Source organism: Salvelinus fontinalis, chromosome 33, assembly GCF_029448725.1.
Source record: "Salvelinus fontinalis isolate EN_2023a chromosome 33, ASM2944872v1, whole genome shotgun sequence".
NCBI classification, from domain to species: Eukaryota; Metazoa; Chordata; class Actinopteri; order Salmoniformes; family Salmonidae; genus Salvelinus; species Salvelinus fontinalis.
Window position 1 is genome coordinate 36296634 of NC_074697.1, and position 13557 is coordinate 36310190.

Sequence of the window (13557 nt, forward strand, 5' to 3'; positions counted from 1 at the left end):
TTGTAGAACATAGCTGAAGAACACGGGGCATCCTCCCCTGTGTGAGGTGATAAATGTGTGTCTCATCAGGAGAGCATGTTTGCTGCCTTTCCATCTCTTTGCTGACAGACGCCTCTCTCCTATGATCGGATCCGCTGCTTTGTTGTTGCCTTGGTGAAGCATCGCCTCAAGGCCAACTCCCAATACATGGTCATTTTGCTCATTAGGCTAGGCTGTTGAGCCTTCTGCTACTGCCGTCCACGGCATCTTAAAGAAAAAAAAAAACATTTTACATTCCAAAAACAAACATATACATACGCACACATCTCCTCTGCCCAGACCCGCATGCTCACACCCCCATCCCTAGTGCCTGCATTATTGTTTGCCACACTGCCTTAAACAGATTGGTACAATTTCTCGGTCGAACATGCTATTTCAATAATTAAACATTCGATTTTTCAATTGTGTTAATGACTTCCAAGTTTTTCGTATAAAATTATTTTTCAAGGTGAGTGGATGTCATTCTAACTGACAGACATGTATAATGTTAGGAACTAAATAATGAAGAATACATAAAGTTAGGAACTAAATAGTTAGGCAGTAAAGTAAAGATTGTTAAGCATAATTAGAGAATACGTAGTCTGAAACCCAACTGCCATCGGACGGTGTGGTAAAATGATGTAGTTTGAGTCTATTGAAACCCTCCAGTCAGCACACACACCAGTTAGTCACGGTAATGATTAAGATGTCCCTGCAGCAGCAGAACTGTCGGCTGCTGGAGTCGTGCGTGCCCACACAGCAGATAACACCACTCTGATCTCTCTCACACACACTCCTCCATCATCCCTCTCTCCGTCCCTCCGTCATCCCTCTCTCCGTCCCTCCGTCATCCCTCTCTCCGTCCCTCCGTCATCCCTCTCTCCGTCCCTCCGTCATCCCTCTCTCCGTCCCTCCGTCATCCCTCTCTCCGTCCCTCCGTCATCCCTCTCTCCGTCCCGCCGTCATCCCTCTCTCCGTCCCGCCGTCATCCCTCTCTCCGTCCCGCCGTCATCCCTCTCTCCGTCCCGCCGTCATCCCTCTCTCCGTCCCGCCGTCATCCCTCTCTCCGTCCCGCCGTCATCCCTCTCTCCGTCCCGCCGTCATCCCTCTCTCCGTCCCGCCGTCATCCCTCTCTCCGTCCCGCCGTCATCCCTCTCTCCGTCCCGCCGTCATCCCTCTCTCCGTCCCGCCGTCATCCCTCTCTCCGTCCCGCCGTCATCCCTCTCTCCGTCCCGCCGTCATCCCTCTCTCCGTCCCGCCGTCATCCCTCTCTCCGTCCCGCCGTCATCCCTCTCTCCGTCCCGCCGTCATCCCTCTCTCCGTCCCGCCGTCATCCCTCTCTCCGTCCCGCCGTCATCCCTCTCTCCGTCCCGCCGTCATCCCTCTCTCCGTCCCGCCGTCATCCCTCTCTCCGTCCCGCCGTCATCCCTCTCTCCGTCCCTCCGTCATCCCTCTCTCCGTCCCTCCGTCATCCCTCTCTCCGTCCCTCCGTCATCCCTCTCTCCGTCCCTCCGTCATCCCTCTCTCCGTCCCTCCGTCATCCGTCCCTCCGTCCCTCCGTCATCCCTCTCCGTCATCCCTCTCCGTCATCCGTCCCTCCGTCATCCGTCCCTCCGTCATCCGTCCCTCCGTCATCCGTCCCTCCGTCATCCGTCCCTCCGTCATCCCTCTCTCCGTCCCTCCGTCATCCCTCTCTCCGTCCCTCCGTCATCCCTCTCTCCGTCCCTCCGTCATCCCTCTCTCCGTCCCTCCGTCATCCCTTTTATTTTTTTCTCTCCACAGTCCTCCCTTCCGCTCTCCATCACGGGACACAGCAAATAACACAGCCCAGATAAGTCACACACACACTCTCTCTGTTCAAACCGTGACTGCTGCCCCTTCATCTGTTTCCCCACCACTCTACTTTCTCCTCTCAGGCGTCTGATCATATCTGGGTAATCGTAGACACGTTGACATCCCAGTAGGTCTAAAGTATTGTACTACATGTGGCGTTGATCAGTGTGCAGGCAGTGGGAGTAGGACAGGTCAGGGGGTGCAGTGGGAGTAGGACAGGTCAGGGGGTGCAGTGGGAGTAGGACAGGTCAGGGGGTGCAGTGGGAGTAGGACAGGTCAGGGGGTGCAGTGGGAGTAGGACAGGTCAGGGGGTGCAGTGGGAGTAGGACAGGTCAGGGGGTGCAGTGGGAGTAGGACAGGCCAGAGTAGATCAGGGATCAGAGGCTGAGCTCTTAACAGGTGTCTGATCATCCACTCTGTTACTTAACAGGATAACTAAGACATATCCCTGTTGTTTGTTTATCCAAGCTTTAATGGCTGTGTTCACTCACTCATATACACTCACAGCTGGTCTTGGGATGTCTGAAAGGATGAATCGCCATTGTCAACAAAGACAGGCCTCGTAAGTCACAATAACAATGTTCCAAAGCAGCTATTAATGTGGTCATTACTGTCCCATGTAGTTCCTCCAGAAATTCTTATATTTCTCTCTCTGACCTCTGTTTATGATCCCTGCGGTCACTATGGTAACCACAGGAAGGAAGGAATGTCTGAGACCACGTCAGATATGTCCCCATGCAGCTCCGAGAAAGGCCAGAGAAAGAGGCCTAGACGGATATTCCACCCATAGGCCTCTGCACCAAAGAGAACACAGAGGACTGAGGGGTTGTGGGAACAGCAGACAGAGGGGAAGGGGTCAGACACTGAGAGCAAGGGACATTCAGAGAGAGAGATACGGTGAGGGAAGAGTCGGAGAGAGATACGGTGAGGAGAGAGATACGGTGAGGAGAGAGATACGGTGAGGAGAGAGATACGGTGAGGAGAGAGATACGGTGAGGAGAGAGATACGGTGAGGAGAGAGATACGGTGAGGAGAGAGATACGGTGAGGAGAGAGATACGGTGAGGAGAGAGATACGGTGAGGAGAGCGATACGGTGAGGAGAGAGATACGGTGAGGGAAGAGTCGGAGAGAGATACGGTGAGGGAAGAGTCGGAGAGAGATACGGTGAGGAGAGAGATACGGTGAGGGAAGAGTCGGAGAGAGATACGGTGAGGAGAGAGATACGGTGAGGGGAGAGTCGGAGAGAGATACGGTGAGGAGAGAGATACGGTGAGGGGAGAGTCGGAGAGAGATACGGTGAGGAGAGAGTCGGAGAGAGATACGGTGAGGAGAGAGTCGGAGAGAGATACGGTGAGGGAAGAGTCGGAGAGAGATACGGTGAGGAGAGAGATACGGTGAGGGGAGAGTCGGAGAGAGATACGGTGAGGGGAGAGTCGGAGAGAGATACGGTGAGGAGAGATACGGTGAGGGAAGAGTCGGAGAGAGATACGGTGAGGGAAGAGTCGGAGAGAGATACGGTGAGGGAAGAGTCGGAGAGAGATACGGTGAGGAGAGAGTCGGAGAGAGATACGGTGAGGAGAGAGTCGGAGAGAGATACGGTGAGGGGAGAGTCGGAGAGAGATACGGTGAGGGGAGAGTCGGAGAGAGATACGGTGAGGAGAGATACGGTGAGGGAAGAGTCGGAGAGAGATACGGTGAGGAGAGAGTCGGAGAGAGATACGGTGAGGAGAGAGTCGGAGAGAGATACGGTGAGGAGAGAGTCGGAGAGAGATACGGTGAGGAGAGAGTCGGAGAGAGATACGGTGAGGAGAGAGTCGGAGAGAGATACGGTGAGGAGAGAGTCGGAGAGAGATACGGTGAGGAGAGAGTCGGAGAGAGATACGGTGAGGAGAGAGTCGGAGAGAGATACGGTGAGGAGAGAGTCGGAGAGAGATACGGTGAGGAGAGAGTCGGAGAGAGATACGGTGAGGAGAGAGTCGGAGAGAGATACGGTGAGGAGAGAGTCGGAGAGAGATACGGTGAGGAGAGAGTCGGAGAGAGATACGGTGAGGAGAGAGTCGGAGAGAGATACGGTGAGGAGAGAGTCGGAGAGAGATACGGTGAGGAGAGAGTCGGAGAGAGATACGGTGAGGAGAGAGTCGGAGAGAGATACGGTGAGGAGAGAGTCGGAGAGAGATACGGTGAGGAGAGAGTCGGAGAGAGATACGGTGAGGAGAGAGATACGGTGAGGGGAGAGTCGGAGAGAGATACGGTGAGGGGAGAGTCGGAGAGAGATACGGTGAGGAGAGATACGGTGAGGGAAGAGTCGGAGAGAGATACGGTGAGGGAAGAGTCGGAGAGAGATACGGTGAGGGAAGAGTCGGAGAGAGATACGGTGAGGGAAGAGTCGGAGAGAGATACGGTGAGGGAAGAGTCGGAGAGAGATACGGTGAGGAGAGAGATACGGTGAGGGGAGAGTCGGAGAGAGATACGGTGAGGGGAGAGTCGGAGAGAGATACGGTGAGGAGAGAGTCGGAGAGAGATACGGTGAGGAGAGAGTCGGAGAGAGATACGGTGAGGAGAGAGATACGGTGAGGGGAGAGTCGGAGAGAGATACGGTGAGGGGAGAGTCGGAGAGAGATACGGTGAGGGGAGAGTCGGAGAGAGATACGGTGAGGGGAGAGTCGGAGAGAGATACGGTGAGGAGAGATACGGTGAGGGAAGAGTCGGAGAGAGATACGGTGAGGGAAGAGTCGGAGAGAGATACGGTGAGGGAAGAGTCGGAGAGAGATACGGTGAGGGAAGAGTCGGAGAGAGATACGGTGAGGAGAGAGATACGGTGAGGGGAGAGTCGGAGAGAGATACGGTGAGGAGAGAGTCGGAGAGAGATACGGTGAGGAGAGAGTCGGAGAGAGATACGGTGAGGAGAGAGTCGGAGAGAGATACGGTGAGGAGAGAGTCGGAGAGAGATACGGTGAGGAGAGAGTCGGAGAGAGATACGGTGAGGAGAGAGTCGGAGAGAGATACGGTGAGGAGAGAGTCGGAGAGAGATACGGTGAGGAGAGAGTCGGAGAGAGATACGGTGAGGAGAGAGTCGGAGAGAGATACGGTGAGGAGAGAGTCGGAGAGAGATACGGTGAGGAGAGAGTCGGAGAGAGATACGGTGAGGAGAGAGTCGGAGAGAGATACGGTGAGGAGAGAGTCGGAGAGAGATACGGTGAGGAGAGAGTCGGAGAGAGATACGGTGAGGAGAGAGTCGGAGAGAGATACGGTGAGGAGAGAGTCGGAGAGAGATACGGTGAGGAGAGAGTCGGAGAGAGATACGGTGAGGAGAGAGTCGGAGAGAGATACGGTGAGGAGAGAGTCGGAGAGAGATACGGTGAGGAGAGAGTCGGAGAGAGATACGGTGAGGAGAGAGTCGGAGAGAGATACGGTGAGGAGAGAGTCGGAGAGAGATACGGTGAGGAGAGAGTCGGAGAGAGATACGGTGAGGAGAGAGTCGGAGAGAGATACGGTGAGGGGAGAGTCGGAGAGAGATACGGTGAGGAGAGATACGGTGAGGGAAGAGTCGGAGAGAGATACGGTGAGGGAAGAGTCGGAGAGAGATACGGTGAGGGAAGAGTCGGAGAAAGTGAAGCGAGTTGAAATGTTTGGCAGAGAAGGTTTCAGAATGATAAGGCACAAGCTCAGGCACTGTCTGCGGCCCTTGACCTCGTATACAAACGCCAAGCCCCCTGATAAACAGCCAGGCCACAACATGGCTGAAACAAGGCTAGTGGATGGAAACATGGCGAGGCAATATAACAGGCCAAAAAAAAACTCATTAGCTTACACTGCTATCTTTCTCTTTTGGTTTTGGCTCAGCTCGGCTTGGCTTGAATCTCTCTCTCTCTCTGGCCATGATTCAGGAAAGGAGTAGAGAAACGAGACAATCTTTTTGCCGGGAAACGTTGCATATTTGTCCGTAAAAGGGTGTGCAGTGACGTTATCGCCTGGCTGAAATGGATAGGGGAGGATTGCGTTTCTCTTGCTCAGCTGTATTCCACAGCACAGCGGAGGGAGGGGAAGTGTTTGGCTAGTGGTGTAGTTTCTCCCCCTCATCTCTGGCTATTTATCTCCTGCTTTATCTGGGTTTCAGCAAGGAACGAAGGACAGCCAGGTCACCGCTACTGTAGCCTCGGTCTTCTCCCCCAAGTGTGTGTGCCCGCCTGCACTGTAGTCACACAAAACGTTTGATGCTGTGTGGCGAGGCAGAGCTGTGAACATCACTTGGCTTACAATTTCTTACAGTTTACACCATACATAACTCTAACTTCAGTATAGCCAGCTCACTGTAGTCCTCTCTCCCCTCCCTCTTCCTCCCAGGCGGCGGCTGACTTTGCCAAGGCCCATCTGTCGGAGGCGCTGCGTCAGCAGCTCCTGAGCTACGACCGAGAGAAGGAGAAGGAGAAAGAGAAGGATGAAAAGGAGCGCAGTGACAGTCTGTCCTATTCCTCCATTCTGGAGCAGCAGATCCTGGCTCTGGACAGGGACATGTTGGACAAGCTGTCAGCCGTCTACAACGAAGCAGGTCAGAGGGCAGGGCAGCCAGGGGTTAAAGGTCACAGCCACACCTCTGTGGGCAGACAGCTGCCCCTAGCCACTAATCTAGCAACACTTTATACCTTAATCCTGAACTCAACCATTCAAGGGAACTCTTTTAATTATTTCACACAAACTTCGCACAGAAATAGAATGAATAGGCTAGAATATGTAGAGCTGACTTAACTTTTAGTTGGATGAGTCAGTCTTGAGATCCGTGTTCTACACTGACCGCAATTCTTTGTTTTGGATTGATTGCACTCATTTCTGCATGCTTAAATAGTGTTGTCTAACATGTAGGCTGTGAAAAATGCACAAATTATGGCTATGGTATGTTTGGGGACAGGGCAGAGAGTTTGTTGAAGTAGCTGTGGTGTTTGTGACTGTGAGAGCTAGCGGAAAGGAAGCCTGTATAAATAGCTGTGGTTCAAGGGTGCTCGTTTGTGCGTACATTTGCGCGTGTGTGTGCGTGCAAGTGTGTGCATTGTTGTTTTTGTAGGAGCACGACATTTCGGCTTGCATAGTATTTCTGAGTTGTTCGCGGTCGTTTACAGTGGGCTCCGGCCGTGCTGCTTATTCAGCTATTAAAATACAGCTTTATCTTCATCAGACATGTAGCAATTATCTCTTCTGATTCCAAAGAGAAAAGAGGGAGAGAGAGAGTGCCCACGCTGCCTCTCCTCAGGGGGCTTGACAGATACAGGGCCTTCATAAAGTATTCATATACCCTTGACTTATTCTACATTTTGTTACAGCCTGAAATCATAATGGATAAAATTTCTGTTTTTTTTTCACTAATCTACATACAATACCCCATAATGACAAAGTGAAAACATGTTGGTTTTTTTTATTGCAAATTTATTAGATATTAAATGGGGAAAATATCTCATTTACATAACTATTCACAACCCTGACTCAATACATTGTAGTAGCACATTGAGTCTTTCCAGGTAAGTCTCTAAGAGCTTTCTACACCTGGATTGGGAAATATTTGCCCATTTATTCTTTAAAAATCCTTCAAGCTGTGTCATTGGTTGTTGATCATTGCTAGACAACTATTTTCAGGTCTTGCTCTAGATTTTCAAGCAGATTTAAGTCAACTGTAACTCGGCCACTCAGGAACATTCACTGTCTTCTTGGTAAGCAACTCCAGTGTAGATATGGCCTTGTGTTTTAGGTTATTGTCCTGCTGAAAGGTGAATTCCCCTCCCAGTGTCTGGTGAAAGCAGACAACCAGGTTTTCCTCTAAGATTTTGCTTGTGCTAAGTTCTATTCTGTTTATTTTATATCCTGAAAAACTCCCCAGTCCTTAACGAATACAAGCATACCCATAACATGATGCAGCCACCACTATGTTTGAAAATATGGAGAGTGGTACTCAGCAATGTGTTGTATTGGATTTGCCCCAAATAAATGTTTTTCTTGAATACAATGTAAATTGCTTTACCACATTTTCTGCAGTTTTACTTTAGTGCCTTGGGACTGGGTGTATTGATACAACATCCAAAGTGCAATTAATAACTTCACCATGCTCAAAGGGATATTCAATATCTTGTTTTGTTATTAAAAAAAATGTTTTACACCCATCTACCAATATGTGCCCTTTAAGAATTGGAAAGCCTCCCTGGTCTTTGTGGTTGACTCTGTTTTAAAATTCACTGCTTGACTGAGGGACCTTACAATTATCTGTATGTGTCGGGTACAGCGATGAAGTAGTTGTTCAAAAAGTCCATGCAACTTATTAAACAAATTTGTATTCCTGAACTTATTTAGGCTTACCATAAAGGGGTCGAATACTTATTGATTTGAGACATTTTAGCTTTTCCTTTTTTTATAATTTGCAAAAATGTCTAAAAACATAATTCCACATTGACATTATGGGGTGTGTGTGTGTGTAGGCCAGGGACAAAAGAAATCGCAAATGTATCCATTTAAATTCAGGCTGAAACGCAACAAAATGTGGAAAAGTCAAGGGATGTGAATATCTCTGAAGGCACTGTATATAGAGTGAGAGGGTATAGAGTTCCATAATAAAGGGAAAGAGGACAAATAGAACAAATGGCTGGACAGAGCGACAAAGGGCCAGTGTGTGGAAAGAATAGAAAGATGTGAGGGTGGGGGAGATAGGAAGAAAAGGGTGGAAGCCAAGGGACAAAAATAGGGTTGAGACGGTGATACTGAAAGGGGAAGGGTGTAGTCCTGAACTCCTAGAGAGGGAAGGGGCGAGAGATGGAGCTCCATCCGTCTTCACCTCCACCCACACTCATCTAGCACCTACAGGACCAAAAAGCAGTGGGAGGGAAAGCCTTGAGGGAGAGAGCGTGGGGGAGAGAAGTTGTCACCACAGATGCACTGATGGTTTATTCAGAATGTAGGGAAGAGAAAAGAGAGCTAAAATATTCATGATAAGCTGGCGGTAAAGACTTGCTTCACACACGGCGATTTCAGGAATGCAGCACACGGAATGTCTCTGCCGCTCCACGCATTCCTGATCCTGACATTCTAACTTAATGTTCAGGCTGGGAGGTGGAGAAAGAGGTAGAGTCCGAGAGAGGAAGAGAACAAACTAGTAAGATCGAGAGGGAGGGTGTCTACGGAATATTTACATGACAAAAATATAAACGCGACATGCAAGATTTTTACATGACTTGGAATACAGATATGCATCTGTTGGTCACAGATACCTTAAAACAAATGGGACACACATTGGGCCTCAGGATATCAACCCAGTATTTCTGTGCATTCAAATTGACATTTGATAAAATGCGATTGCGTTCATTGTCTGTAGCTTATGCCTGCCCATACCATAACCACACCGCCACCATGGGTTTGTCACAATGTTGACAAACCACTCGCCCACACGATGACATACACATGGTCCTCGGTTGTGAGGCCGGTTGGACGTACTGCCATATTCTCTAAAACAACGTAGCTTATGGTAGAGAAATGAACATTCAATTCTCTGGCAACAGATCATGCTGTTTAATTAGCTTCTTGATATGCCACACCTGTAAGGTGGATGGATTATCTTGGCGAAGGAGAGATGCTCACTAACAGGGATGTAAACAAATTTGTGCACAACATTTGAGAAAAGCTTTTTGTGTGTATGGAACATTTCTGTATTCTTTTATTTCAGCTCATGAAACATGGGACGAACACTTTACATGTTGCGTTTTTAAATTTTGTTTCAGTGTAATTCCTTGCATGTTAACTTATTTTGAGGTTGAGAGTGAGGGAGGGAGAGAGCGATGGAGGGTGCCTTGTGGAGTGTACAGAACACTATGACACACAGAACCTCACATGACTCCGTTGAGTGTGTATTTGAATGAGTGGCTGGTATAAAAGGGCCATTCAAGCTGTCAGTCACATTCTAGCGGAGGTCATGTGACACCCTGATTGGAAAAGTAGAATGGACCGGTGTTGAACCCGAGACCATAATTTAACTCCCAGTCTGGGGGTGGCAGTTGACTTTTAAGGTACTCCCAGGCAAGGTTACTCCTCCTGTGACGTGCCCACTTAGCGAAGGCACTACCGCTGTTACACTAATTTACATTTTAGTAATGTATCGCTCTTATCCAGAGCAACTTACAGTAGCAAACGCTCTTACTTACAGAGCAAACGCTCTTATCCAGAGCAACTTACAGTAGTGAGTGCATACATTTTCATACTGGTCCCCCGTGGGAAACGAACCCACAACCTTGGCATTGCAAGCGCCGTGCTCTACCAACTGAGCTACACGGGACCACTCGCCTTCCTCTGACCTCCTACTCTCCGGAGAAACCCCAGCTGCTGATAGAAATCTATTGTGTGATCTGCTTCAACCTCCAAGTCTTGTGGAAAAGACTAAACTAGCCTGTCCACTGATCCAGTCCCATCTGCCTTCTCTCACATCCCTCCCTCTTTCCCACCCCTCCGTCCCTCCAAAGCAGCATGACCTGTTGATTCCCAGACAGGTTACAACTGTCCCCTCCTCGGCCCATTCTTCTCCAAGGCCCGTTCATTTATCCTCCCATGTTTCACTCCCCCTTTGTTTGGATGACAGTAAGGATTAAGATTGAGCCCAAAGATAATCTTACCATAAAGCTACACTACATTTTTTTTTTTTTTTTTTTAACTGCTTTCGTGTTTCAAAGCATTAGTCAGACGTATTGAATTGGCTCTGAGTTTTCTGCTAAACTACCTCCCTGAGTCTTGGGGGTGAGTTGGACTGGTAATTGTTTTTGATTGTTGTCCTTGTATCTGATTTAGCGGGTACATCATTTGGGGACTGGAACTCTGAGCTTTTGTTATAATCAGGATGAGCAGAGAGTCCCCAGGACAACCTCATATCAGATTTATCCCTCTCTCCTCTCATCCCTTCATCCATCCATTGTTTTATCTGGGAAGAATAGAAGGGAAAAGAAGTGGGTGAAAGGCCTCTGATGAAATGGCCAAGAGAGAAGTTTGTTTGAATAGTCTTGTAATACAGTGTGTTACGTCCTGACCATAGAGAGCCCTTATTTTCTATGGTAGGTCAGGGCTTGACTGGGGGGTTTTCTAGTTATTATTTTCTATGGTAGAGTAGGTCAGGGTGTGACTGGGGGGTTTTCTAGTTATTATTTTCTATGGTAGAGTAGGTCAGGGTGTGACTGGGGGGTTTTCTAGTTATTATTTTCTATGGTAGAGTAGGTCAGGGCGTGACTGGGGGGTTTTCTAGTTATTATTTTCTATGTGGGGTTCTAGTTTAATTTTTCTATGTTGGTGTGTGTGATATGATTCCCAGTTAGAGGCAGCTGGCTATTGATGTCTCTAATTGGGGATCATATTTAAGTAGTATTTTCTTCCACCTGTGTTTTATGGGATATTGTTTTGAGTTGGTGCACGTAGCACCTCTGTAGTCACGGTTCGTTGTTAGTTTATTGTTTTGTTTTGCTAAGTTTCACTTTCTAATAAATTATGTGGCACTCAACATCCGCTGCGCCTTGGTCCGATAATTACTCCAGCGAATGTGACACAGTGAGTTATTTATTGAACCTTTCTTTGGCCTGGTATGTCCTAGAGGACAACTACTCTTTTATAGTCGGGACCTGGGTTTAGTAGGGAAAAGCTGATATCTAGACCAGATGGAGCTCAAATCAAATGTTATTGGTCACATACACACGGTTAGCAGATGTTAATGTGAGTGTAGTGAAATGCTTGTGCTTCTATTTCCGACCGTGCAGTAATATCTAACAAGTAATCTAACAATTTCACAACAACTACCTTATACACACAAGTGTAAAGTAATGAATAAGAATATGTACATACAAATATATGGATGAGCGATGGCCAAACGGCATAGGCAGGATGTAGTAGATGGTGTACAGTATATACATATGAGATGAGTAATGTAGGATATGTAAACATCATAAAGTGGAATTGTTTAAAGTGACTAGTGATACATTTATTACATCCAATTTTTTTATTTAAGTGGCTAGAGATTTGAGTCAGTATTTTGGCAGCAGCCACTCAATGTTCATGAGGGATGTTTAACAGTCTCATGGCCTTGAGAAAGAAGCTGTTTTTCAGTGTCTCAGCCCCCGCTTTAAAGCACCTGTACTGACCTCGCCTTCTGAATGGTAGCGGGGTGAACAGGCAGTGGCTCGGGTGGTTGTTTTCCTTGATGATCTTTTTGGCCTTCCTGTGACATCGGGTGATGTAGGTGTCTTGGAGGGCAGGTAGTTTGCCCCCGGTGATGCGTTGTGCAGACCTCACTACCCTCTGGAGAGCCTTACGGTTGTGGGCGGAGCAGTTGCCGTACCAGGCGGTGATGCAGCCCGACAGGATGCTCTCGATTGTGCATATGTAAAAGTTTGTGTGTTTTTGGTGACAAGCCAAATTTCTTCAGCCTCCTGAGGTTGAAGAGGCACTGTTGCGCCTTCTTCACCACGCTGTCAGTGTGGGTGGACCATTTCAGTTTGTCCGTGATGTGTACGCCGAGGAACTTTCCACCTTCTCCACTACTGTCCCGTCGATGTGGATAGGGAGGTGCTCCCTCTGCTGTTTCCTGAAGTCCACGACCATCACCTTTGTTTTGTTGACGTTGAGTGTGAGATTGTTTTCCTGACACCACACGCCGGAGCCCTCACCTCCCTGTAGGCCATCTCGTCGTTGTTGGTAATCAAGCCTACCACTAGTGTCGTCTGCAAACTTGATTGAGTTGGAGGCGTGCATGGCCACTCAGTCATGGGTGAACAGAGACTACAGAAGAGGGCTGAGAACGCACCCTTGTGGGGCCCCAGTGTTGAGGATCAGCGGGGTGGAGATGTTGTTTCCTACCCTCACCACCTGGGGGCGGCCCGTCACAGTCCTGGACCCAGTTGCACAGGGCAGGGTCGAGACCCAGGGTCTCGAGCTTAATGACGAGTTTGGAGGGCACTATGGTATTAAATGCTGAGCTGTAGTCGATTAACAGCATTCTTACATAGGTATTCCTCTTGTCCAGATGGGTTGTGATTGCGATTGCGTCGTCTGTGGCCCTATTGGAGTGGTAAGCAAATTGGAGTGGGTCTAGGGTGTCAGGTAGGGTGGAGGTGATGTGATCCTTGACTTCAAGAGGGCCACCATTGTTCCTGTTCCCAAGAAAGCTAAGGTAACTGAGCTAAACGACTATCGCCCCGTAATTTTATCCCCTTTTCTCCCCAATTTTCGTGGTATCCAATCGCTAGTAATTACTATCTTGTCTCATCGCTACAACTCCCGTATGGGCTCGGGAGAGACGAAGGTCGAAAGCCATGCGTCCTCCGAAGCACAACCCAACCAAGCCGCACTGCTTCTTAACACAGCGCGCCTTCAACCCGGAAGCCAGCCGCACCAATGTGTCGGAGGAAACACCGTACACCTGCCCCCCTCGGTTAGCGCGCACTGCGCCCGGCCCGCCACAGGAGTCGCTGGAGCGCGATGAGACAAGGATATCCCTACCGGCCAAACCCTCCCTAACCCGGACGACGCTAAGCCAATTGTGTGTCGCCCCACGGACCTCCCGGTCGCGGCCGGCTGCGACAGAGCCTGGGCGCGAACCCAGAGACTCTGGTGGCGCAGCTAGCACTGCGATGCAGTGCTCTAGACCACTGCGCCACTCGGGAGGCCCTTCAAAGCACTTCTTGATGACGGAAGTGAGTGCAACG

At 49.2% G+C, this 13557-nt stretch overlaps 1 protein-coding gene across 1 annotated transcript in view; it reads left to right on the plus strand.

Annotated features, from left to right (window-relative positions):
* LOC129832147 (protein phosphatase 1L-like) overlaps positions 1-13557 on the plus strand; it is a 60543-nt gene that overhangs the window by 41038 nt on the left and 5948 nt on the right. The window contains exon 2 of the mRNA XM_055895948.1: positions 6197-6401. Within this exon, the coding sequence (XP_055751923.1) occupies positions 6197-6401 (205 nt within the window). The remainder of the gene's footprint in view (positions 1-6196; positions 6402-13557) is intronic.